The sequence below is a fragment of the Typha latifolia genome, chromosome 13 (assembly GCF_019914945.1).
Source record: "Typha latifolia isolate L0001 chromosome 13, TyphaL0001v2, whole genome shotgun sequence".
In the NCBI taxonomy this organism is placed as follows: Eukaryota; Viridiplantae; Streptophyta; class Magnoliopsida; order Poales; family Typhaceae; genus Typha; species Typha latifolia.
Window position 1 is genome coordinate 1,422,252 of NC_133098.1, and position 22,723 is coordinate 1,444,974.

At 39.7% G+C, this 22,723-nt stretch overlaps 6 protein-coding genes across 7 annotated transcripts; 2 read left to right on the forward strand and 4 right to left on the reverse strand.

Moving 5' to 3' along the window:
* Nucleotides 1–310: 310 nt before the first annotated feature.
* LOC140799634 (pentatricopeptide repeat-containing protein At5g48910-like) lies at nt 311–2,397 on the forward strand. Its single transcript, XM_073154019.1, has one exon. It carries the CDS (start codon nt 389–391, stop codon nt 2,273–2,275), a length of 1,887 nt encoding a protein of 628 aa, XP_073010120.1. The 5' UTR covers nt 311–388; the 3' UTR covers nt 2,276–2,397.
* LOC140799635 (protein BOBBER 1-like) lies at nt 2,379–6,728 on the reverse strand. 2 transcript variants are annotated; one of them, XM_073154021.1, is made up of 6 exons: nt 6,125–6,728; nt 3,608–3,780; nt 3,415–3,463; nt 3,141–3,307; nt 2,899–2,982; nt 2,379–2,809 (listed from the first exon to the last, which is right to left on the reverse strand). In XM_073154021.1, the coding sequence occupies exons 1-6, from the start codon at nt 6,531–6,533 to the stop codon at nt 2,771–2,773; spliced, it is 921 nt and encodes a 306-aa protein (XP_073010122.1). In that variant the 5' UTR covers nt 6,534–6,728; the 3' UTR covers nt 2,379–2,770. The 2 variants fall into 2 exon arrangements, with proteins under 2 accessions (XP_073010122.1, XP_073010121.1); XM_073154020.1 differs by having other exon boundaries at nt 2,691–2,982; nt 6,125–6,650.
* Nucleotides 6,729–7,100: 372 nt separating this feature from the next.
* On the reverse strand, nt 7,101–9,770 carry LOC140799636 (uncharacterized). Its single transcript, XM_073154022.1, has 5 exons — nt 9,590–9,770; nt 9,274–9,432; nt 8,324–8,433; nt 7,592–7,734; nt 7,101–7,371 (listed from the first exon to the last, which is right to left on the reverse strand). The coding sequence occupies exons 2-5, from the start codon at nt 9,416–9,418 to the stop codon at nt 7,329–7,331; spliced, it is 441 nt and encodes a 146-aa protein (XP_073010123.1). The 5' UTR covers nt 9,419–9,432; nt 9,590–9,770; the 3' UTR covers nt 7,101–7,328.
* A 2,626-nt stretch (nt 9,771–12,396) lies between these two features.
* On the reverse strand, nt 12,397–14,666 carry LOC140799748 (myb family transcription factor PHL8-like). Its single transcript, XM_073154205.1, has 6 exons — nt 13,828–14,666; nt 13,652–13,728; nt 13,504–13,558; nt 13,345–13,426; nt 13,204–13,258; nt 12,397–13,124 (listed from the first exon to the last, which is right to left on the reverse strand). The coding sequence occupies exons 1-6, from the start codon at nt 13,982–13,984 to the stop codon at nt 12,654–12,656; spliced, it is 897 nt and encodes a 298-aa protein (XP_073010306.1). The 5' UTR covers nt 13,985–14,666; the 3' UTR covers nt 12,397–12,653.
* Nucleotides 14,667–15,997: 1,331 nt separating this feature from the next.
* Nucleotides 15,998–16,689, reverse strand: LOC140799749 (uncharacterized). The gene is made up of 3 exons (XM_073154206.1): nt 16,554–16,689; nt 16,400–16,458; nt 15,998–16,270 (listed from the first exon to the last, which is right to left on the reverse strand). Exons 1-3 carry the CDS (start codon nt 16,645–16,647, stop codon nt 16,148–16,150), a joined length of 276 nt encoding a protein of 91 aa, XP_073010307.1. The 5' UTR covers nt 16,648–16,689; the 3' UTR covers nt 15,998–16,147.
* A 2,947-nt stretch (nt 16,690–19,636) lies between these two features.
* LOC140799960 (cyclic dof factor 1-like) lies at nt 19,637–22,146 on the forward strand. Its single transcript, XM_073154552.1, has 2 exons — nt 19,637–19,941; nt 20,546–22,146. The coding sequence occupies exons 1-2, from the start codon at nt 19,873–19,875 to the stop codon at nt 21,854–21,856; spliced, it is 1,380 nt and encodes a 459-aa protein (XP_073010653.1). The 5' UTR covers nt 19,637–19,872; the 3' UTR covers nt 21,857–22,146.
* The last annotated feature ends 577 nt before the right edge of the window (nt 22,147–22,723 follow it).

The window sequence follows — 22,723 nt, forward strand, 5'->3', positions numbered from 1 at the left end:
TAGTTTATATATGTATGGTATGTATAATTCAAGATTGAATTATGCTTTAGACAACTCCAGCTAATCGATAGTTTGAGATGGAAGCTTTTTCTTCCTAAACTGGTGAGAATACAATTATTTTCATTATTTGTAAATGCTGATGTGTAGGTTTATTTATGTTATATCATCAGCGAATATAATATAAATATATAATCCATCAGACTATTTTTATTTTTTAAAAGGAAGCATTTTATATAAAAATAAAAAGTTTCATAGTTATGCTATTCGTGTGGATAAGAGAACTCTTTTATATCTAGATAAGGTTGCCGTTAAACAAATCAAATGAGATTTGCCGCGCTGAGATGGAAGAATAACTTCCACTATCCAAATCCCTTCCCTCTTCCTCCCAATGTCTCTCCTCCTTCCTCCTTCCCCTTCCCCCACCGCCATCTCCGCCTACTCCTCCTCCTCCTACCGCGGCGCCGCCCTCCTCCGCCACCTCGACTCCATCTCCTCCCTGTCGGAGGTCCGCCAGTACCACTCTCTCCTCATCCGCCTCGGCCTCTCCGCCGATAACCACGCCGCCGCTCGGCTCGTACAGTTCCTCGCCCTATCCCCCTCCGGATCCCTCTCCTACGCCCTCCGCCTCTTCCACCGCCTCCCCTCTCCCGACCCTTTCCTCTTCAATACCCTCTTCCGCTCCCCGCTCTTCCCACCTCTCTCCTCCTTCCTCCTCTTCTCTCGGATGCTATCCGACTCCCTCCTCCCCAATCGCTTCACCTTCCCCTCCCTCCTGCGCTGCGTCTCTGCCGACCCCATCCTCCTCCTCCCCTTCGGCCTCCAGCTCCACGCTCTCCTCTTCAAGCTCGGCTTCGCCTCCGACCCCTTCTCCCGCAACAGCCTGCTCCTCATGTACCTCTCCTGTTCGCTCCCCGACGCCGCCCGCCGGGTGTTTGACACGTCGGCTCACGTTGACGTCGTGTCCTGGACCACGATGATCACAGGGTTATCCAAGTTGGGACTAGTCGATGACGCACGCGAGCTGTTCGACGGAATGCCTGAGAGGAATTCGGTTTCTTGGAATGCTATGATCGCGGGGTACGTGCAGGGCGGGCGGTTTGCCGATGCGTTCGAGTTGTTCGATCGGATGAGGGAGGAGGGAGTAGGGATCGACAAGTTTGTGGCCGCCAGTATGCTGGCGGCTTGCACCGGGGTCGGCGCGTTGGAGCAGGGGAGGTGGATTCATGAGCACATTGAAACGAACGGGATCGAGTTAGACGGGAAGTTGGCCACGACGGTCATCGACATGTACTGCAAGTGCGGTTGCTTGGAAAAGGCGTACGAGGTATTTGTAAAATTGCCTCAAAAAGGGCTTTCGTCCTGGAATTGTATGATTGGCGGGTTCGCGGTGCACGGCAGAGGAGAATTAGCCATTGAGCTATTTCATCAAATGGAACAGGAGGGTGTGATGCCGGATGATATTACACTCTTGAACGTCCTCAGTGCATGCGCGCACTCTGGGTTGGTCGCCGAGGGGCGGCGTTACTTTAAGCATATTGTTAAGACGTACAGCATTGAGCCCAAGATGGAGCATTTTGGGTGCATGGTTGATCTCCTTGGAAGAGCAGGGCTGTTAGAGGAAGCTAAGAAGGTCATAGATGAGATGCCAATGGAGGCGGACGCCGGCGTATTAGGTGCACTCCTTGGAGCATGCAAGATTCATGGGAATTTAGACATGGGAGAGAAGATTGGCAGAAGGGTCATAGAGCTAGATTCTCACAACAGCGGGCGGTATGTGTTAATGGCTAACATGTTTGCGAGCGCCGGCAGATGGGAAGACGTCGCAGACATGCGGCGATTGATGAATGACAGAGGGGTGAACAAGGAGGCGGGGCGATCTGCCATCGAAATGAATGGTTTGGTCCACGAGTTCATCTGTGGAGGCATGTCTCATCCTGAAGCCAGAGAGATCTATGCGAAGGTTGATGAGATGTTGAAGAGGATAAGATTAGAGGGGTATGTACCAGATACTGGTGGAGTGTTGCATGACATTGATGAGGAAGAGAAGGAGAATCCTTTATACTATCACAGCGAGAAGCTTGCCATAGCTTTTGGATTGCTGCATGTCAAGCCAGGCGAGACGATACGTATAACGAAGAACCTGAGGGTGTGCAGAGATTGCCACGAGGCTAGTAAGCTCATATCAGGAGTCTTTGATCGTGAGATCATTGTGAGGGATAGGAATCGATTCCACCATTTCAAGGGGGGCGAGTGCTCCTGTAAAGATTATTGGTGAATGCTGACAGGTGGTCGGAGCTTGGTAACAAAGTCAGTAATCTGGAGGTACTAAACAAAATTTGTATAATTTCAAAAGATGCAGAGTTTGGCCTTCGAATAAATTTGCAGAAGATTCCGTCATATACCCTACTAATTAACATTGTAGAAGGTGTTTAAGGAAATACATGCCAAGAAGAAATTCCTCATCTCAACTGGCTATCCATTACTTCGACTTACCGACCAATTAAACAATATATAATCCAAACACAAACGTCTAAGAAGATAGCATTCCAGAGCTTCCCGTACCATTACATTCGATAAATAAGTTCAGTTGATCCAACAAAACTTAATTTTTTTTTAAACTCTAAAACCACCACTCCAAAAGTCTCTGGAAAGAACTGAGGTCACATCTTCGCAGAGGTCTGATCGATCACTGTTCTACAAGCCACTAGTGCGTAAATATGCATTTCAGAACTTCCCTTGCATGCTAAAAGCAAATATCATTGAGTTGATCTCAAGCTATTTTTGCCCTTGAAAAATCCATTTCTGGATGCTGCAGTACGAGAAAATGACGCATTAGGAGGTGATGAAATTAAGTGGAACTCCTGATTGGGTACTAGGGAGACTAGTAGAGATACTCGCCTCAGCCATGAACTTCTTGAGAATTTCTTGCTTCTGCATCTCATCACTTGTAGGAAGACCCATTGACTTCTGGCGCTGGTCAAACTGGATGATTTATTGCAACAAAGTGGAATTAAAAAAATGAGATTACATTCTTGCAAAGTAGAAAAAGAATGATGTTTTGCGTCATACCACAAATACATCCATGATGACAGGTGCAAAACACAAAAATATCATTCAAGAGACCAAGGGTAAATCCTCACCATCATTTTTTCTACGGTTTGCCTAGTCTCTGGGTCCAGATCAGATAGTTTGCTATTCTCTGGTTCTACTTTCTGGGTATCAATTTCAGGGTCCCCTTTCACTAAGCATTTCCACCATTCCATTTGGTTATGCTTTGTCAGTAAGACAGAGATGAACTTTCCATCCTCTGAGAGTACAAAAATAAGTATATCATATAATAAATTCATGGATAAGATACAATAATAGCATAAGCAGTTAATATTGTAGCAAAAATATACTGCTATAGATCCATACCTATGCTCCAAAAACAATCATCTGCCCTCACTGACTGATGCAGGTCCCCCTGGGGAAACAAAATTCAGGGTTAAGCAACCAAATATGATAGAAAGCCACTTCCAGCTGATGGCTCCAAGATAAACATTGAGGTACAGAAGCAAAGATTTCATACAGGCCAAGAAAAAGATGAAAGAAGCATTCTGCTACTTACATCAATGATGGGGGGTTGTCCCTTCAGCCCAACCTTCAAATGATTCTTCTTTATTTCACAGGTGACAAACCTTGATTTGGTTCCTTGAGGAACTGGAATGCTAACATTAACCTCTTGTAATGTCTGGGTCCAAGAATAGTTCTCCAAATCAAGACCATTTCCAGAGTTCGGCTCTATATAACAAGAGGAGAAAAAAATTAAGTGAAAGGATGTTTAGTATTTGCCTCATTGGAGTTATAAAGTAATGAATAGAATCCCTCCCACAATGTAAAAGAATTTCATACAGTTGAGAAAACCAATAATGAAGCCCTCCCAACAGTGTTTACATGAGGCCTCTTGCCTTTAACTGGAACATTACCCTGCTCCCCCTCCAGGGGAGTTTGCTTACATAAGAAAAGAAAGCTCTTCCATGGCAGGAAGGTCCTCTTTGACTTTTTCCATATTATGATTGTGGAAATAGTTGTCTTGTCTCTCTTGTATTTAATGAAGCAAGGCATTACTAATCTACGCCATTCTCCAGAAGGTTTTGGGCAGCAAACATGTACCAGATTTGTCACCCTATTAAGGAACAAGCCTTGAGAGCTCTGAGATCCCTAAACAAGTGATATTCTTTGTCACATGAGGAGATTAAAAAGGCTGTTGACAAGGTCAAGGTCACAGTTAGAGGGCCAGCCTCGTGTTGGCTTGGCTCCCGAGATGTTGTCTAGTCCCTCAGGTAGCTTGTGGCATAACCACACTACCATGCTCTCTAGACGGCGATATATCAAATTAATAAAAAAAAATAGCTAAAAAATTGGGCCTCTGGAAAAAGAAAATTGAAGTCCAAGGAGGGAGGAGGGAGGTTTCCCCTCCCCAACCCTCTTATCTAGCTTATCTAAAGATTTATAATAGAAAGCTATTTATGAATTCAGAATCTACTTGACACGAATGTAATACAGATATAGCATGTTTAAATTGGGGTTAACAAAGATCTAGCCCTAAGAACCAGCAGTAGTGTTCAGAATTTTCAAATCATGATCATCCAAAAGGTTAACTGCTTTTTTATTTTCTACCACCCTTACGTCAATAAATTTTGGTTCAACTCCTCTCCTTGGGATGTCCATTTGACCCCATTCAATTATTGTCATTAAATAGCACATAAGAGTAGCAACACAAAACTTCTACTTCAGCACATAGACTGAAACTCTGAAAGGGTAAGGGCACATCATCCATAAACCCTCCGGAGCTTACACAATGAGTCAATGACGACGAGGGTCTGTTCCTCTGTTTAATAACTAATCTATTGTCCTCATTTGACTCTTAAAACTCCAAAACATAGAAAGAAAATTCAATTTAATTAGAGCCTTAATGAACAGGAACAAAGACTGACTTGCTGAACTTGTTACAAATTACTGGTAAAAAATTTTACTATATTTTTCTCCTTGATTGACTCTTAGATCTTGGTTATTTGTTTTGAAGAGTATATTGAAATGCAGCTATAGATGGCATACGATCCATCGCATAGTGCCAAGGCAGAAGGCAGGCTTCAAGATGGATGCCAAAATGATCTAACATTTTTAATATATAAAATAAAAAATAATTATAATTTATACTGATATAGTATGTATACATTTTTTAATAATAATTTACTTTCGTAAGAACAAAAAATTATATATATATATATATAGAGAGAGAGAGAGAGAGAGAGAGAGAGCATGACAGCTAAATGAGGTGACAAGCACGTAGAGAGAGAAAACAAAGGTGAAAAGACGAGAAGTAGAAGCAGAAGAGGAGGAGCATATCATCCCTCCCTCCCTCTAGCATGTTGCCCCCTCCTGCCTTGTGCCAATCGCATTGCAGGTTTGCGGGCTGGCTGGTGCACTGCCCCACCTACCCAGGCCACCAAAAACACCTTTTGAGACCAGCACACAAACCTCAGTGACAATCCATGCCTCTTTTAACAACATGGTTTTCTCGATAGTCATTAGTAATATTTCTCCATAGATTTAAGTGTCAACCAACCCTGATCCATATCGCCGAAACGGATCAGCCGATATATCTGATTTAGTCGATTCCCGCTCTAAATTATCCGAAACGGAAGGCCGATACAATCGATATCGCCAATATGTATTATTTTTTTTGAGCACCTGATCTCGATTCTGAAATTGATACTTAGAACGTTGGTTTTCTGAATTGCTTCATCTACACATCTAGGGAATTTTCATTTCATCATCTTCGTTCCTTTACATGGAAGGATTAACCTATTTAGTTCCTTAAGTTAAATGAAAGATATTCCATCTAAGACCGCATCCAAAGTTCAATTAATCAGCTATTCATCTCTATACCAACCTAGCATTTATCTACACTTGCATGATCGAGATTCCACTAATTCTCAATCTTATGATCTTAAAGCACTTAAATTGACAAAGAAAAAGTAAAGCAAAAGGAGTAAATACAAGCATATATATAAATTTACAAAGGGAAACAGAGCAGTAAGAACTAAAGCTAAGGCATAACGAGAAAAGAGAGCAAACTCACTCATCCCATTCTTTCCATCGTCCTCCTCCGTTGCTTCTTCATCCTTCTTCTTAGACGTCTCTGCCTCCTTCTGCTCCGGTACCTTCTTCTTCTCAGCCTCCGCCTCTTTACTCTTCTCGGCCTTGCGCGCTTCGTCCTTCTTCCGCTTCTCCTCTGCGGCGTCGGCGTCCGCCTTGGCCTTGGCTGCGGAGACCAGAGAAATGATCCTGCTCACCGCCGAGGGATCCTTGAAGAGATCGGACTTCCTCCGGACGAGATCGATCGCCGTCTCGAGGAAGGGCAAGGGCCCCTTCTTCGACAGGATCGCGGAGAGCGCCTCGTCGTCGCCATTAGAGGAGTCGATGGAAGAGGTCGAGGCGTGAGAAGGGGTTTCCTTCTCCTCTTCTTGGAGCTCGGAGATGACGGCCATGGCGGAGTCGAACGATCAATGAAGTCGAGGAAGAAGTTTCGCTTTGGTAAACGGGAAGCGGTCACGAAGGGTTTTGGTCTTTTGGACTTTGGAGTTCTCTAGGTTTTTAGAAGATCCGGGAATAATCTAGGTACTTCTCCTCTTCTGATGGGCTCTACACCGCCCGATGCAGATCCTACGGCTGATATTAACTATTTCCATAGGACCTGGACTATGCCAATTTCCTTTTTCGTGTTCAAATTTAATAGGCGTAGACTTGAAAGAGCAGTTCGATTGTCGTTCAATAATGTGTAAATTTAGAAGAGCAGTTTAGCAAGGCAACATACTTAGCGACAGTCCATCTCAAAGTAATTAGTTCACTAATATAACGATTTGAAACCTTAGACGAGATACTTAAGAAAGGTTGGCTCTTTATATAACAAACACATGCCTAGCCTTTGGACTTTTTAATGATTAAAATAGAAGATTTACTAGAGTTTAGACATCTAGCAATAATGGATTACCTAGCCAAAAAATGGTTTCCTATCAATTAAATTGTTTTCTTTTTCCCCAAAAAAATCTCAGGTCTTATTGAGAGTGTCAAAGTATTCATTATCATATCTTAGTAGCTCAAATAACAAACATAAAGTAGCAATTACAGCCAAACATAGTTCAAGTAGAGATCTCAAAAAGGAACACAAATGAAGTCAAGAGGTAACACTCAGATTTAGGAGAAACAAAAAGACTGCCTCCTTTTGCTTTTGCTTTTGCTTTTCTGAGACAAGACTCCAGAATTTAAGATCGCAAAATAGATGATCAATTTTTCCTACCCTCGCACAGGATAAAATGGTAGCCGTGCCTGCATGAGTTCCAAAATGCCGAGGATTAATCCAAGCAAGAAATGATGCTTCAAACTGGAGGAATGGACTTCGGTTTTGAATAAACTTTCGATAAGCAGTATACATGAAATGACGGCATGCCAAAGTCCCGAACTGCAAACTCAATGAGAAGATTCTTGCAGAAATTGATGCTTAGCATGGCTGTAATATTTGTGGCATGGAAGGTAACTGAAAACTTACGTCGACTTGAATGGTGCACTAGTAGCTCCAATAGGGGTGCTAAACGCGACATCCTGAAAAGGACCAGCCATTTTGCCCCTAGGAAACCATCCAAGATCTCCACCTTTCTTTCCTGATGGGCATTCAGAGTATTCTGCTGCGATCTGAATGAAACAAACAGAGCAAAATAAATTTTAGCAACATTATGAGCACAAAACTAGTACCTTGATGAGTAGATCTCTCCTGTGAATATCTGCTGCTTTTCCAGATGAAACCATACTCAGATTAAAAAAAACAAACAAAAGCACCCTATCTTATGCAGTTAAAAGTTAAAACATGGTATTTTAAGAGTCTTCCTAAGTACAGGAAATGTGAAGAGCCATGAACCCTCCTGAAATCCATAGAAAGTAAAAGCATTGGACATCTGACCTTATATAAGGCAATATTCTCTTCTGTAGCGAGTAATGCTTGTCTAAGACTCCAAATCAGGTTGTTCTTAATATTGGGAATTTGGGATTGCTGTTTGCAACTTTCATAACAAGATAAGTGCAAAAAGAGAAGCAGCCTCTCAGAAACACAATCATACAAGAAAACCGCGAAGAGTTTTGTCAATTTTAACTATCTAAATGCTAAAGCACTTGGAGGGCTAGGACACAGGTTAAGAAGCATATTTTTATTGGTTAACAAAAATTATGACTACTATCCTATGATTTAACAATTCAACCCAAGTCCATCGGATGCCATAAAGATTACCTTTGCAAATTCAGCAGGAGGGACTTTGTCTCCATTGTCTAGCCAACCATCTTGGAGCTTCTTATATGCTTCATTAATCTTCCCTTGTTTTTCACACAAGACATGCCTTGCTGGGAAAGAGAAGAAAGCAAGAAAAAGGAGAGAAAAACAATCTCTTACTGAGTAAGTAGATGCCAGATATAAAGTAACACTACAAAACTTCTGGTCCAAGCATAGGCAGCAAAGAACAAGGCTAGAATTTACCTAAATCTTAAACAAAAATTCCCACAATGCTCCACTGATGACTAACATGGCATAACCAACCTGGACTCAAGCTCAATCTTTCCACAGAGCCTTGTCTTTGAAAGAGATTTATGACAAACCTACATATATTAAGTAATTAACCAGCCTCTAGTTTGTATTCCAGATATACGCTTTTATTGAGAAAAGCCTCATCATGGCTCTTCCACTGTTTTCTCTAAACCCAAATCCAGCTCATGCTGAGTCTGTTGATAAATAATTGGTGTGTATATTGAGGTGGCTAAGATCCATACTATATCCACTACCATAACTAAGGATCTAACTTCTAAATGATTGTTATATTTTGCCATCCTTCATGGTAGTTATAAAATATGACATGAAGCTGTGATGTTAGTATCTTCAGTACCCATATTTGAAAGTCCTTATGCATACACAGAATTGGCATGTTCAGCTGTGGATCACAATAAGCTACAAAGATACATCTCAATAAAGTCAACTGACTCAGTCCATTATTAATAACAAACACTGACATAGTTCAGAACATGCTGCACAATAAGCATATAGACAAGTTAACCTGCAAAATTATGGTTTAATTCAAGCGATTTCCACTTTGCATCCCTATCCCTCAACGTCTTAGAAGTTCTTAAGCTCTTTGATTGTGTACACTAAATCTAAAACTAAAAATCATAACTGGAAAAAAAAAGTATCACCTTTAACATAGGTACAGGTACCAAGGCCATCCGCTGACTTCCCAGCCTTCCCTTTACCCTTGGATGCGCTCTCATCGCCACCAGTAGCAGCCTGCTTTCCCTTTCCTTTGCTTGGTGCCTCCTTTGGCTTCGAGCCTTTTCCCATTACCACCTAGTCCTCTAAATACCCAAACATCACATAGTTACAACGCAAAATAAAATAGGGTTATACGAATTAGATGAAAAAAATCGGTTAATAGCAACACAGATGCAATGAATCAAGGAAAAGACTTAGTAAATTCATCAAGAATACACAAAGATTTGAAGGAGAGTTTACCCAAGACTTCAACTGCAACAAAGTCGAAAGGTAACGAGGTTTCGAGAGGAGAAAGGAGTCGACTTTGTATCTCAATTCTTGGGTACAGTAAACGATATGGCCATGATACTAATTTACAGATATCTCACAGACCATCTTCTATATAAGCCCATTAAACTTGGCTATCTTACAAGGCCTCTATGGGCCTTCCACATGGAAGCCAACCTTATAACCCCATTTCAATTCAGATAAGGACGGCATCATGTTTTTTTGTCTTTGGGAAAAAATGTTATAAATCATTAGGTCTCAAGAGATTGGTCACAATTTGATACCAAGAAAAGAGGTAAAAATTTAAGAAAAAGCCCCACACTAATTTGAGAAACAGATAAAGCAACAATAGAAACACATATAATAGAACAAGCACTCATTTTAAAAAAAGAGGAGAATCGACGACAACAATGAAAATAAACTGTACAGAAAATTTTACACCACAACATTCAATAAGCATAAACAAACAATACTGTAAATTAAAACAAAGAAAAACGACAAACGATAGCCATCAGCAACAAAGAATAACTCGACATATCAGAATTTAATATACACTTAAAACAGCAACACAAAACACTCTAGCAGCTCGATCCGTTCAACAGCGATGAGAAGCATAGAAGTGGAGATGGGCGAAATAAGCTAGAAGAGTCTAGACTTGCTATCGGAGTGAGATGGCATATGCATCGGGATGCAAATGATAGAGGATATAGTTTGAAGGGGTGGCTGACAAAAGCCTAGGCAAAAAGCCAATTTGCAACACTAGAGAAAGGCTTCGGCAATCAAGATCAACTTGACTCAAACCGTAGGGTGGCGTATGAGTGGTAGAGCCAAGGCCTTCGCCTCTGATGTCGTTACCTTACAGATTCAACCACAACTGACGTGAAATAGCATATAGAAAGAGAGACGAAGAAAAGAAAGAAAAAGAACACCAAAAAAAAGAGAGGAGAAAGTTAGGGTTATCAAACTCGTCGAGTACCTATGGTCTGTCTCAAGCTCCACGACCATGAGTCCATTCCCTTAAGCTTGACTCCATAAATTTAAAAATTATATATATATAACATTATCTCTGAATTATTTACTACCATTAGATCAATATCTAATGGTTTAAATTCATCTCCACTTTGATCCAATATTAGCTTTATTTAATTTAAGATTAAAAGCTCGATCCGACTAGCTTAAATAAGACTTCTATTAGGTTTGAACTGGGATAAAAGATCTAGTATTATTTCGAATGTATGACCAAGAATAAATGAGTTAATTTTTCTTTTTGAGTTAACAAAAGAGTGAGATAATCCGTTTATTTATCGCGGAAAAGCTTTCATATTCCACTGTGCCAAACAGACTATATCTATATGCTGTATTATTCCATTATTTTTGAGAAATATCTATCCTCGTCTCCCACCCAGAAAAGGACACCAGCAAGGGCAAGTGTCCACATTATGATCACATCCGTAAAGAAATATCTCATGCCAATAATTAAACCCATCGTCGTCTCAAACTTGAATCCAAAAACACACCAATCTCACGCAGTTATTCTTCTTACAGTTCCTGGAATTATTCGTAGAACAAGAAGATCCGGATAAGGACCCGATAGGGAAGACTACCGAATCCTTCCAAAAAGGATCAAATCACCCCTCGAGTATATCTCGGCTCTTCTACTCTTCCTACTCTCTCTTATCTCGATTGCTTGATTTTTGTCGGCATGGCGGCGGAGAGGGGTCGGATTGTGCTGGTGAACGCCGTGACCCAGGCGATCGTGGTGGTGGAGGAAGGCGGCGACGCAGAGGTGCTGGCTGCGGTTGTCGCAGCGGAGAGAGGCGGCGCCGGCGGGATCGGGATCCCACCGGCGGGGAGGGCGGCGATCGAGGCGATGAGGACGGTGGAGGTGGGGGAAGAGGAGATTGGGGAGGAGTGCGCGGTTTGCTTGGACGGGTTTGGAGAGAGGAAGGAGGAGGAGAAGGAAGTAGTAGTGAAGGAGATGCCTTGCAAGCATAGGTTTCATGGGGGGTGTATCGGGAGGTGGTTGGGATTGCACGGGTCTTGTCCGGTTTGCCGGTTTCACATGCCGGCGGAGGAGGAGGAGGAGGGGAAGAAGGATGGTGGAAGAAGGGAGGAGGCGGAGGAGAGGTCAGGGAGGAGGAGGAGGGATATGTGGGTTGCGATTGCTATTGGTAGGAGAAGAGGGGAGGAGGGAGGAGGAGGAGACGATGGCCGCGATGGTGGTAACCGGTGATCAATTCTTTTTCTTCTTCTTTTTTTCTTTTGTATATTAAGGAGATAATTTTGTTCGTAGAGGAGGCGGTGACGAGGTTTTTCCAAATTTTTACTACCCGAGCAATAATTTTCTTGAGAATTTTGTAATTTACTCCCAACAGTTTACTTTTATTATTAGTAGCACTCTGTTATAGCTGACTGGTTACGTCTTATTCGGTATATGACAAAGATTATCAATTCGATTTCACGAGAGAGTTAATGTTTGATGAAGTTTTTATCGAGTGCTTTGTTATTTATTTTTTTAAAAGAATTAGTTTAGTTATCTATTTTATATAGTAGATAGAAGAGTTAGCTTAATTATGTAGCTTATAATTAACTTACACATATTTACTAACTTAACTTATAAATTTTTTTAGAAAGAAAAAATATTTTATTTTATATTTTATTTACAAGAGTTAAATAAGAGTCCCAAGAATGATAAGAGTATAAACATGTCTCTCTCTCTCTTTTATAATACATAATATAGGGGGTTATATTCAAATACGATTAATGTAAGAAAATCAAAATAGAAGGGGAAAATTCTTCTAAACTTTCATTTGTCATTTCCTGCACTGCAACATCATAATGTGTGTATCATATCATATCATATCATATCATATCATATCATATATATACCCCCTTAAATTTGATGCCAGAAGCCATATACACACATTAAACGACAAGAAAGAACCAAGTGAGAGAATATTAAAATTTATATTCCTCAAAATGAGATCTCACTCTAGCCTGCAAGATCAAATGAACTCTTTCTTCTCCATATGCTTGACTAGTTGTTCAGATCAATCTCTTCTGACCCCTCAAAACTGCCTTGTCTCTTCATAACAATCCTCTTCCCACTTGTACTCTGCTCCAAAATGGCATTCCTCTTCAACCCGATTCCTCTCCTTCTATTAGGATCACTCTCATCAGACTCTTCACTGCCATTGTATGAAGAAGAGCTGCTCTCTAGCTTATGTTGCATTCCACTCTTCCTCTCAGGCTTCTCTGATGAAGTCAAGCAACTGTCTGTGGAGCAATCAGCATACTGTGATCTGTGAGGAATGAAGCAGTGATGAGAAGAAGGAGAGCTCAGGCACTCGGTCTCGACGGCGGAGACTAGCTCAGAGAGCTCGGCCTTCGCGGCTTCCATGCTCATCGAATTCGAAGAGTATCCTGCAAGCGTTTCCTGGGCTTTCCTCAGCACGGATTGCAAGTACTTCCCTTGTGCTTCTATCCTTAGCTGCAGGTGTCTCTGAACCTAATTGAGGCCATTAATATTCTCAGTTAGGAAAGTTTCAACCTTGTAACTGATTGTTAAATGTTTGCGTAAAATTTACCTCGATTTGTTCCTTTAACTTTCTCTGCACCTCCATCTGCATCTGTAACATATCCCTGAAACAAAAGAAATCTTCTTTATAACCAGACTACGAGACTGATCTAGTATGCAAAAAAGTTTACATGTATGTATCTAGTCTTACTCATCTAGCTTAGGATGTGCTTTGTTCTCTTCATTTTGAGTAGCTCTTCGCTCTGAGGATCCACTGCTTGCTGCCTCGCAATCTGCTTCAGAATAACATTGGATTCCGTGCTAGAAATTTGTCGAAAATAAATGCTCGAAAAGCATGCATGCATCTCACCTTCTCCGTCATCGTGAACAATGATTTCTTTGCGGTGCTTCGCGAGCCTGTACTTCTGCAGTAAGAATCAATACAGCATCAATGGTTGCAAGTAATTATCCTTCTGATATGAGATGAATTGGGTCGTCGATAAGAACGGATAATATACCTGCAGATGACTCTTCAGATGGTATAGAGTAAGCCCTGGAATCCTCATTACTCGCATAACTGATTTAGGCGTCGCTTCTAAGATCGAAAAAGAGACCATTTTTTTCTTCTTAAATTTCAAAGAATAAAAAATCAATCATTCAAATCATGATCAAACTTGAAAAATTCGCGACTTACTATCCACGCCACCGAGCTGCAAGACTGCATCGACGAATTGCTCGTGAAGCTCTCGAGTCCATTTAAGCCGCGGCTTTGCATCTACTGATAGAACCAGCCCTTGGTTGCTGCTTTGGTTGGCCATTTCCTGTGATTGCCTAATTGAACCAAGACACATGAAGAGTGTAATGTTTCTCGGGTTAGCCTCAAGATATAAAAAACTTTAGGATGTGCTCCTATTTCTATTGCTGTCCTTAGACTTCACTCAATCTGAAAACATAAGTGGGTCTGGTGGAAGAATATATGCGTGAGCTGTGGTTTCATCTTCTTTAATATTTGCTCCAACTTTTCTTTTCTTCTTTTCACTTCTTTGACCTCAGAGAGAAGGGAATCTTTGATGCAGTAATCAGAGAAAAGCAAAACTGTGCAAAAATATGGGTCTCAAAAGGATAGAAAAAGGAAGAATTCATGGATTGTTTTCTTGCTGTTTCCTCCCTACATCTCTCTCCCCTTCTCTGTTGGATTCTCTTCTTCATTTGAGAGAGCCCCACCACATTGAATAATGAGTGTGCTACATAACCGACTACAACTCTTATCACAAGTATTCTTCTAAGAAATATTAGGAGGAAAAGAAAAGTTGCAAATGTCCAAAGAATTATTTGACACAACCAGAAGGTATCAATGTTTTCTTTGATAGAGCTGGACAATCATCTTTGGCTTTTGTGGTGATGGGGCAATCGAGGAATCTAATCCAGATCACCGAATAGAAGAACTTTTCAAACCCACTCCTCATTACTCCATGGATGAGAACAAAGCTCACAAGAGACAGACCAGTCCAAAGGGCATAAATAATGATGGCTAAGTTACAAAAGAAGCAAGATCACATCTTTATTCAAATGTGTCTTTCCAAGCAGTTCAATTGGAGCCCATACACTGTTGTTTCTTTCCTCTCTCTCTCTCTCTCTCTCTTTTTTTTTAAAAAAAAAATTTGATGACTTCATAGGATCTAACCATTGAATGCAATTAGATTTACAACTAGAGAAAAGCCAAACCATAATAGTAAATCCATCTAGTACCATTATTTCAAGTCTCTTGTTTTTAATTATGGTAAAAGCTGGATACATTTTACCTCTTAATAGTTTCAAATACTTGATCGAAACTTACGTTTGATTGCGAAATCTAGTATTATTTAGTTGTTGGCGAGAAGTGACAAATCTACAAAAGTAGGTTACTTAATCATATTCTTTGGATGTGGTGTGCTAGCTGGAATAAGTATTTGATGATTGGTCTTCAAAGTGGTGCCATATGCATCATTGCCGTGACAATTAATTTGGAATAAGTTCCAAAATACTTCAATAAATAATATTCAAACTCAGGACCTCCTGCCCTTATATATCGAGAATCATTGAATTAATAAAAGAGGATTTGTGGTATATACTATATGCCACTGATGCCCTTTTAATTTGTAGTTTTTAGTGTCATTGAAGCTTACACCCAACAAAAAGGAAAAGCTTCCATCCAACACATCCCTATGCATGATTCAGAGAATAGCAGCAATGGAAGCAATCAGAGTGGCTTTTTCTTTATAACCAGCTGCTGTACTTGCAAATGCTTTCTCCCTTTAATATATTCCAAAACAAGTAAAGCAGATTCTGGGATGATGCTGAGAGACCCCAGAGAGGGGGAGGGGTGGTGGTCAGTAGAGAGTGGGTGAGTCGGTCACAAGTCATTTGGAGAAGGTGGTCTTCAATAATTCCTAAAGAGATCATCAAGAACTCAAAAGCATACAAAGGAGGCCAAGGATATGGCCCAGGGAATCAGATAAAGAAGTGGCTAGATACCCCACTTGCTAAATTTTTATCTTTAGGTGTCACTGGGAATGGATGTGGCCAAGATAAATTGTCATTGTATGCAAAAGCATCATGATCTGAATTTTATGCCAATTTAGAACCAAGAATATTGTGCTCAAAAAATAAAAATTAAAATAAAATAAAATAAAATTAATGGCAAATAGCTCATGATCTGAAATTATCATTTGGGCCGAGGTTTCGACGGCCGGCCTACCGGACTCTGTCGACATGCTCGACGGGCCTAAAATTTAGCCTAATTTTAAGGCCGGGCTGGGCCAATGAGGAATCCTATCATTTCTCGCAAAATATGTAACTTAATTCCCAAAACAACAAAAATACACTTTTTCAAAAAGGTAGCATTCCACTAATTGTCTGAGAGATTTCAATGGTGCAGAGTCTATAATATGCAGCTGATACCTTTGTCACATCCCACACTCTCTATCTTGTAAGTTGTTAGATTGTACTACAAATCATTTTGATCAATTTCTGTGTCAAATCTTTCCTGGTGGCTTCGGAGTGTGCCTATTATTAGCACCAGATCCTGGGTAGTCATTCATCTGCAAGTCCAACCTTCCTCTGATGCCATCCTCTAGTGTAGCTTCCTCCATGCTTACCTATTGTTCATCAATTTAGAACTTGTCAATGGCTGTCATGCTTGATTAATTATGTCTTTTAGGATATCTACATGTATAATAAAATATGAAAAAGGATGAGCTCAGAGTGGAATGAAAAGTTGAAGGTACCTTTGGAAGACCCTCAAGAATTGGAGTTCCTCCAGTTACTTGCAGAAGCCTTTGCGTTCCTGTAGCAAAGAAATCAGTATCAGCTTTACTTGGAAGAAAAAAGGAAAAGGATTTGTACTGCAAGAGTTTAAGGCTAATGAGATGATTGATTTACTTGTGGAAGGAATAGCATTGGAGGAGATTACTAGAGCAAAGAAAACCAATAGGATCATAGATAGATGGATGGATATCTTCTCCATATCTCCCATCTCTGAGTAGATATTGATGTCATAAGCCCTACTTGCCCTCCTTTTATGCTAACCATAAGATCATGGGTATGCATCACCCTGAAAGTCAAAAAGGTTGGGAAACACCCTGTCCTGAGTTGCAAATGGGCATCTACCTAACTCTCACTCTCTCTACTTTTTTAATTAAATGTCAATAATGTTGCTAAGAAAACTATCATTTGATCCCATTTCTCCACATATATTATAACTAGATGACAACAAACAAATGCTAATTGCAGTGGCAGTGATGAAGTCAATGTGCATAGAGGAAAGTAGTAACACAATGTAAGGTTAAGTGGGGTGTGAAATGTGATAGATGATGATGTCCAAATTCCCTGAGAGCCTCAAGAGTCAAACACTCGAATCCTCCTACCAATGAAGTTCAAGTCAAAAGATAATGGTGGGTTGTTGGAAAAGGATTCATCATAGTTACCAACCTAGAAAGTAGATGTAACTTTCAACTATTTGTACCTTCCACTGCATTACTAAATCTCCCAACTTCTACAGCATTGATTCGGTGTGGATTTGATCTGTGCTGATAGGTATAAATACAAGAGATTGTAAAATTTAAACAGAACCAAATATTAATATGAAACTAGAAGAACATGCTTCTCAAGTGGCTCGAAATAGGCTTGTTCTATTAGGTTCGAATTGACTCCAACTGATTTAAGCTTGATGATATTTTAGCTTAGGTTCAAAATTAATTTCAATTCAAGATTGAACAAAGATATGATCAAATTTGGCTCGATTACACTCCTACTAACATGAATCAATTAGAGTGAATAACTCATCTAATACCTAGAAAAACACATAAATTTTTGTCCAGCCTAATCCATGCAAGCCGGTCTAGGTAGTCATTAGATGTGCGAGAACGTATTTAATCGTGCACATCTAACAAACTTCAGCTATTCTCAAATACGAATGCAAAAAGGGGTCAGATATATACGATTAATATGATAGCGCTTATCTAACCCGAACCGACTCACATGAGATTGGCCGGAACGGAATTCGAAACCATACCTAAAAGGGGTTATCTTAATATAAACAAGGGATTGAAAGCCAATCCTGGTTGGATTGTGTATGACCTACTTCTATACTCACTGTGGGCTGGGGGCCCATTAGGCCCAAAATGAGGAATACTTAAATTCTTTTGACCAATTGGGAGTAACATATCTCAAAGGCCTACAAAGGCTATACCAAATGTATACTTTGCATCATTGCTATAGAAAAGAGGCCAAAGAAATTGCTCAAAGATTTGGTAAGTTAGGTGAAGGATCTTTAAGCTAGCTAGATTTTTTTTTCCCCCAACAAATGGTATGATAATTTATTTCACTTATCTAGGAATAAAATAGAAATGAGACTCACTATTCCTAATTCTATCCTATTGAAAAACATAATTTTATTCCATCTCATTTAGGCCACTCTGTATTTGTTCCACCTACCAACTTTTGATATCTTCTTTTTCTTCACCAAGTTGCAATATATTTGTGTTACTAGATTAGCCCCTTTAACTTACTATTGCTATTTTAATCTCAACCACTATAAAGAAAGAATATATATATATATATATATATATATTGAGGACTTTTCTAATGACATTATGCTAGTCCTTTTCACGTTGCAAATTTTTTTTTCATTTAGAAATTTATATTTATAGAGCAATAATTACTATTAACAACACAATCATACATAAAACATTTATTATATCCATATTCTATCTCGTTGGACTTCTCCACCCTATTAAATCATACGAGAATATTTATTTTACTCTACCGGTATTAATTTTTTATACAAAAATTTCTCTTTTTTCTTTTTCTTTTTCTTTTTCTTTCTGGATCCAAACTATGTTTAAGTTTAGAGATAAAGACAATATAAAGCTCAAGGTGGCCCCCAATGTCACATGTCCAAGTTGAATCCAAGTACTATTTGATGGTAAATAATCCTATTGGAAACTAGAAACTAGTACGACGCCATGCCAATTTATTGCATTATCTACTAGAATGAACTCCTTTCTTTCTCCGAACTTAAATATTTTATAAATTACACCTACAGTTTATCTATTTTGTTTGTCTGTAAGGTTTTTGTAACTCGACCTTTACTTTTTCTTGTAATTTTTATTTAACATTCTCCTCCGTTAATTTAAACGGTACTTGTAAAAAAAATATTTCTAAGTCTTATTCAGAGGAGGGGAAAAAAGGAGAAAAAATAATTGTGAGAGTATTTTAGTAGTTTAGTCAATATCAATTAGTTAAAATAACATTAAAATGTTAAAAAAATTATAGAAAAAAAGAGAGACTTAATTATAAAATCGTCAAGGACGATATGTGAATTATAAAATAAATAAAATATAGAATGTACAGTAGAACAAAACGTGGGCTGTTTTTAATTTAAATTTTACTTATATAAAGTAGTCAACTTATAAGTAAACTAATTTCGAAAGAAAGAAAAAAAAAATCGGAGCATAAAAAATAATTTTCCGCTCGACCTAATGGCTGACGTAGGAGACACTTACGTATCCCAGTTAAAAATTATTTTAGAAAAAAAAATTAAAATGATGCCACTACTAAGAAGAAAATATTGTGGAAATTTCTAGCAATAAATTATAATTAAAAGAATAGAAATGTTAAAAAAGGCAAAAAGAACCCGCAAAAAGGAATAAAAAAGTAAAGAGCATTTAAAAACAAAAGGAGACCCGTTCAATGGATGCAAAAAGCAAGCAAAAGGAGGCCAAGTAGGCAAATTAAGCATCTTTATCCCCTAAAAAATTAAATATTATAAACATGAAATGAAGATTTTGGAAAGGAGAAGAGAACTGCCAAAGGGGAATGGCGGGGCCCAAATGCAAATTGGATGCTGACTGGGACTTGAAAAGTCCCCTTCTTTCTCACCACCCCTCCCATTTCCTCCCCTGTTGCTTTCTCTCCTTTTTAATTCTTCTTTCTTTTTCCACCCGGAGAAAGAATCAAATTACGCATTTCTAAGGCCACACACCTAAACTTGTGGCTGGGAATGGCCACAGCTGCTGCTTACGTGGCATCCCCACCCTTAGGTTTTTATTCTTCTAATTGCACCACTAAGGGGGGGGGGGGGTAAAATAGAAGAGAAAGAGAACAGAGCAGAGGAGAGGAGAGCAGGTACCCGAGTTTTTGTAAGGGGTAAATTAGAAAGTTTTGAGAAGAGAAAGAGAGAGAGAGAGCGAGAGAAGAGATGGGGGAGAGCAGAGACCCGGCGATTAAGCTGTTTGGGAGGACGATTCCACTTCCGGCGAGCGAGGAGGTTGGTGAATTGATTTGTTCTTTTATGGGTGTTTTTTTTTTGTTTTGTTTTGGATTTGAAGAAGTTGGGCCTTTTTTGTTTGATGCCAAAAGTTGCTTCCTTTTTGAGGTTTTTATGGGGTTCTCTGTGTTGGAATTGGATGGAGGGAGGGGTTTTTAAGAGGAAAGATTTGATCTTTGGTTGTTTCGAGTTATGGGTTTTGTTTTCCCCCATGTTTTCTTGTTGATTTTAGGTTGTTTTGTGGATAACTTGATGTTACTTTCCATATAGTTATTATTTCTTTGTTAGGATGAAATAGATGAAAATTTTCTCATATATAAAACTGTAGAATTAGATGCTATTTGATTTGACCTTTGTTCTGGTATAATCCTGGAACTTATCAAGTAGAACAAGCTGACAAATTATTGTTATCTATTCTTTTCTTGTATTCATCATAAGATTAGGTAATACGATCCTATTTACTTGAAATAGAATAGAAATTGATTATGGAACTTGTAGAACTCCTTGTTTACTTCAGTCTTGATGCTAGGTTTCTATTGTGTTAAGCTTTTATTTGAAGATTCCAATAAAAAGGATCTAATAGTAACTCTCCTAAAATCTTCAGACTATCCTAGTGGAAGAATCTACTCCAGAATCCAAGATCAAAGATGACTCCAAAGATAACTCAGATGACCAAATTGTGCCACCCGTTACAACCTCTTCTATGAACCAGACTCAACAATCTCCTCCTACTGATCATCAAGAGCCTCCATCCCTTACCACATCCACCGGATCCGAAGCCGAGAAGAAGCTTTCTTCGGATGAACAAGAGACACCACCTTCGAACGGGACGAAGCCCGAAGAGCAACAGAATGAATCAAGCAATTCCACAGAGAGAACTCTTAAGAAACCTGACAAGATACTTCCTTGTCCAAGATGCAGCAGCCTGGACACCAAGTTTTGTTATTTCAACAATTACAATGTAAACCAGCCCCGCCATTTCTGCAAGAATTGCCAGAGATACTGGACTGCAGGGGGATCCATGAGGAATGTGCCCGTAGGAGCTGGTCGTCGCAAGAGCAAATCGTCATCGGTGTACAGACACTTAACTGTCTCTGATGCCGCCATCCATGGAGCACATTCTGAGATTCTTGAGGGTAGTCAGAATTCTCCGGTGACACCCAATGGAACAGTTCTTAGTTTTGGTTCTGACGCACCTCTGTGTGAGTCCATGGCTTCTGTACTCAATCTTGCAGAGAAGTTGGTGAAGAATTCCAAAAGAAACGGATTCCACCAAACAGAGAATTGTGACGAGAACTCTTGTGCCACTTCGGTGACGGCTTCAAATACTACAAGCGACAATGGAAATGCAGCTACTAGACAAGAGTCGGTCATTCCAAATTGTCAAGGATTCACACCTCAATTCCCCTATGCCAATGGATCTCCTTGGCCTTATCCTTGGAATACTCCAGTCCCTACTGCTTTTAGCCCCTCTGGCTTTCCATTTCCAATCTACCCTGCAATTAGCTATTGGGGCTGCACTATACCTGGCAATTGGAATATGCCATGGTTGTCACCAATTGTTTCCGCAAACAATGGATTCTCAGGGCCTGGACCAAGTTCTCCAACACTAGGAAAGCATTCCAGGGAAGGTGATGCCATCGAAGGCGAGGGTGCAAAGCAAAGCAGTCATGAGAGGTGCCTCTGGATTCCTAAAACTTTGAGGATTGATGACCCAGAAGAAGCTGCAAAGAGCTCGATATGGGCGACGATGGGCTTCAAGAATGACATGTCTGATGCTTTTACTGGAAATGGGCTGTTCAAGCCCTTTGGGACGAAGACCGACATCAAGAACAGCAATCTAGAAGCTTCCCAAATAATGCATGTCAATCCTGCAGCTCTGTCTAGATCCCTCAACTTCCAAGAAAGCTCATAGAGAAGTGCAAGGACTATTGAGGGATCTGTTGTACATAAGCTGAGCTATTTTAATTTATTAGGCTAAGTTTGACACTATTGATTAAGCTAAGTTTTCCTCTCTAAGTCAGGAGCAATATTGAGAGTAGCTCAAGTGGCAGGCCTCCTATGTAACAGTGTAGTGTGAGTTTATCTACTGTGCATATTGAAGTAATTAGGTGAGGAATAAGTGTAAGAGAGAGAGAGAGAGAGAGAGAGTTACAAAAGACTTACATATTCTGACATGTATTAAAATAATCTGCAAGTTTGGAATGGTGTTTTTATTCCCATCGATAGCTGAACATATCATTGTCTTCTTCTTGGCTTTGGCAAGAAGAATTGCCCAGATTAGGAGGTACTTGAAAAAAAAAATTGAAATCTTCCTTTCTACAAGTTCTTGATTTGTAAGCTTGAAATAGTAGAAACACAGGAGCACATTCTCAAGAAAGCAGAAGTAAAGGCCTTGCTCTTCCTTTTTTTGCAGATAAGTATAAAATACTTACCATGAACACTAGTGCATCTCTCTTTTCCAAAGGGTCTAAAAGAGAAAGATGCAAAGGGGTTTTTGGAAGGCAAAACGAGGAGGCCACCACTTCTCTCTTTCTATTGACCTGACTAAGGAGAGCACCATCTTTTTTTTATTGAGAGATTACTTTCTACTGCAGAAAAGGAATGTGGAATTCATAGCATAATGGATATACATTGAGCTCATAATTTCCACAAAAATATGGGACTAGTACAGGATTAAGCTTTAAGTTTGTGATGCGAGAAGTGAAAGTTTTATAATGAAAACAGTTGATTAATTATCAAAACTTCCAGTAAGTTTATTATGAACAACCACCCTACTAAT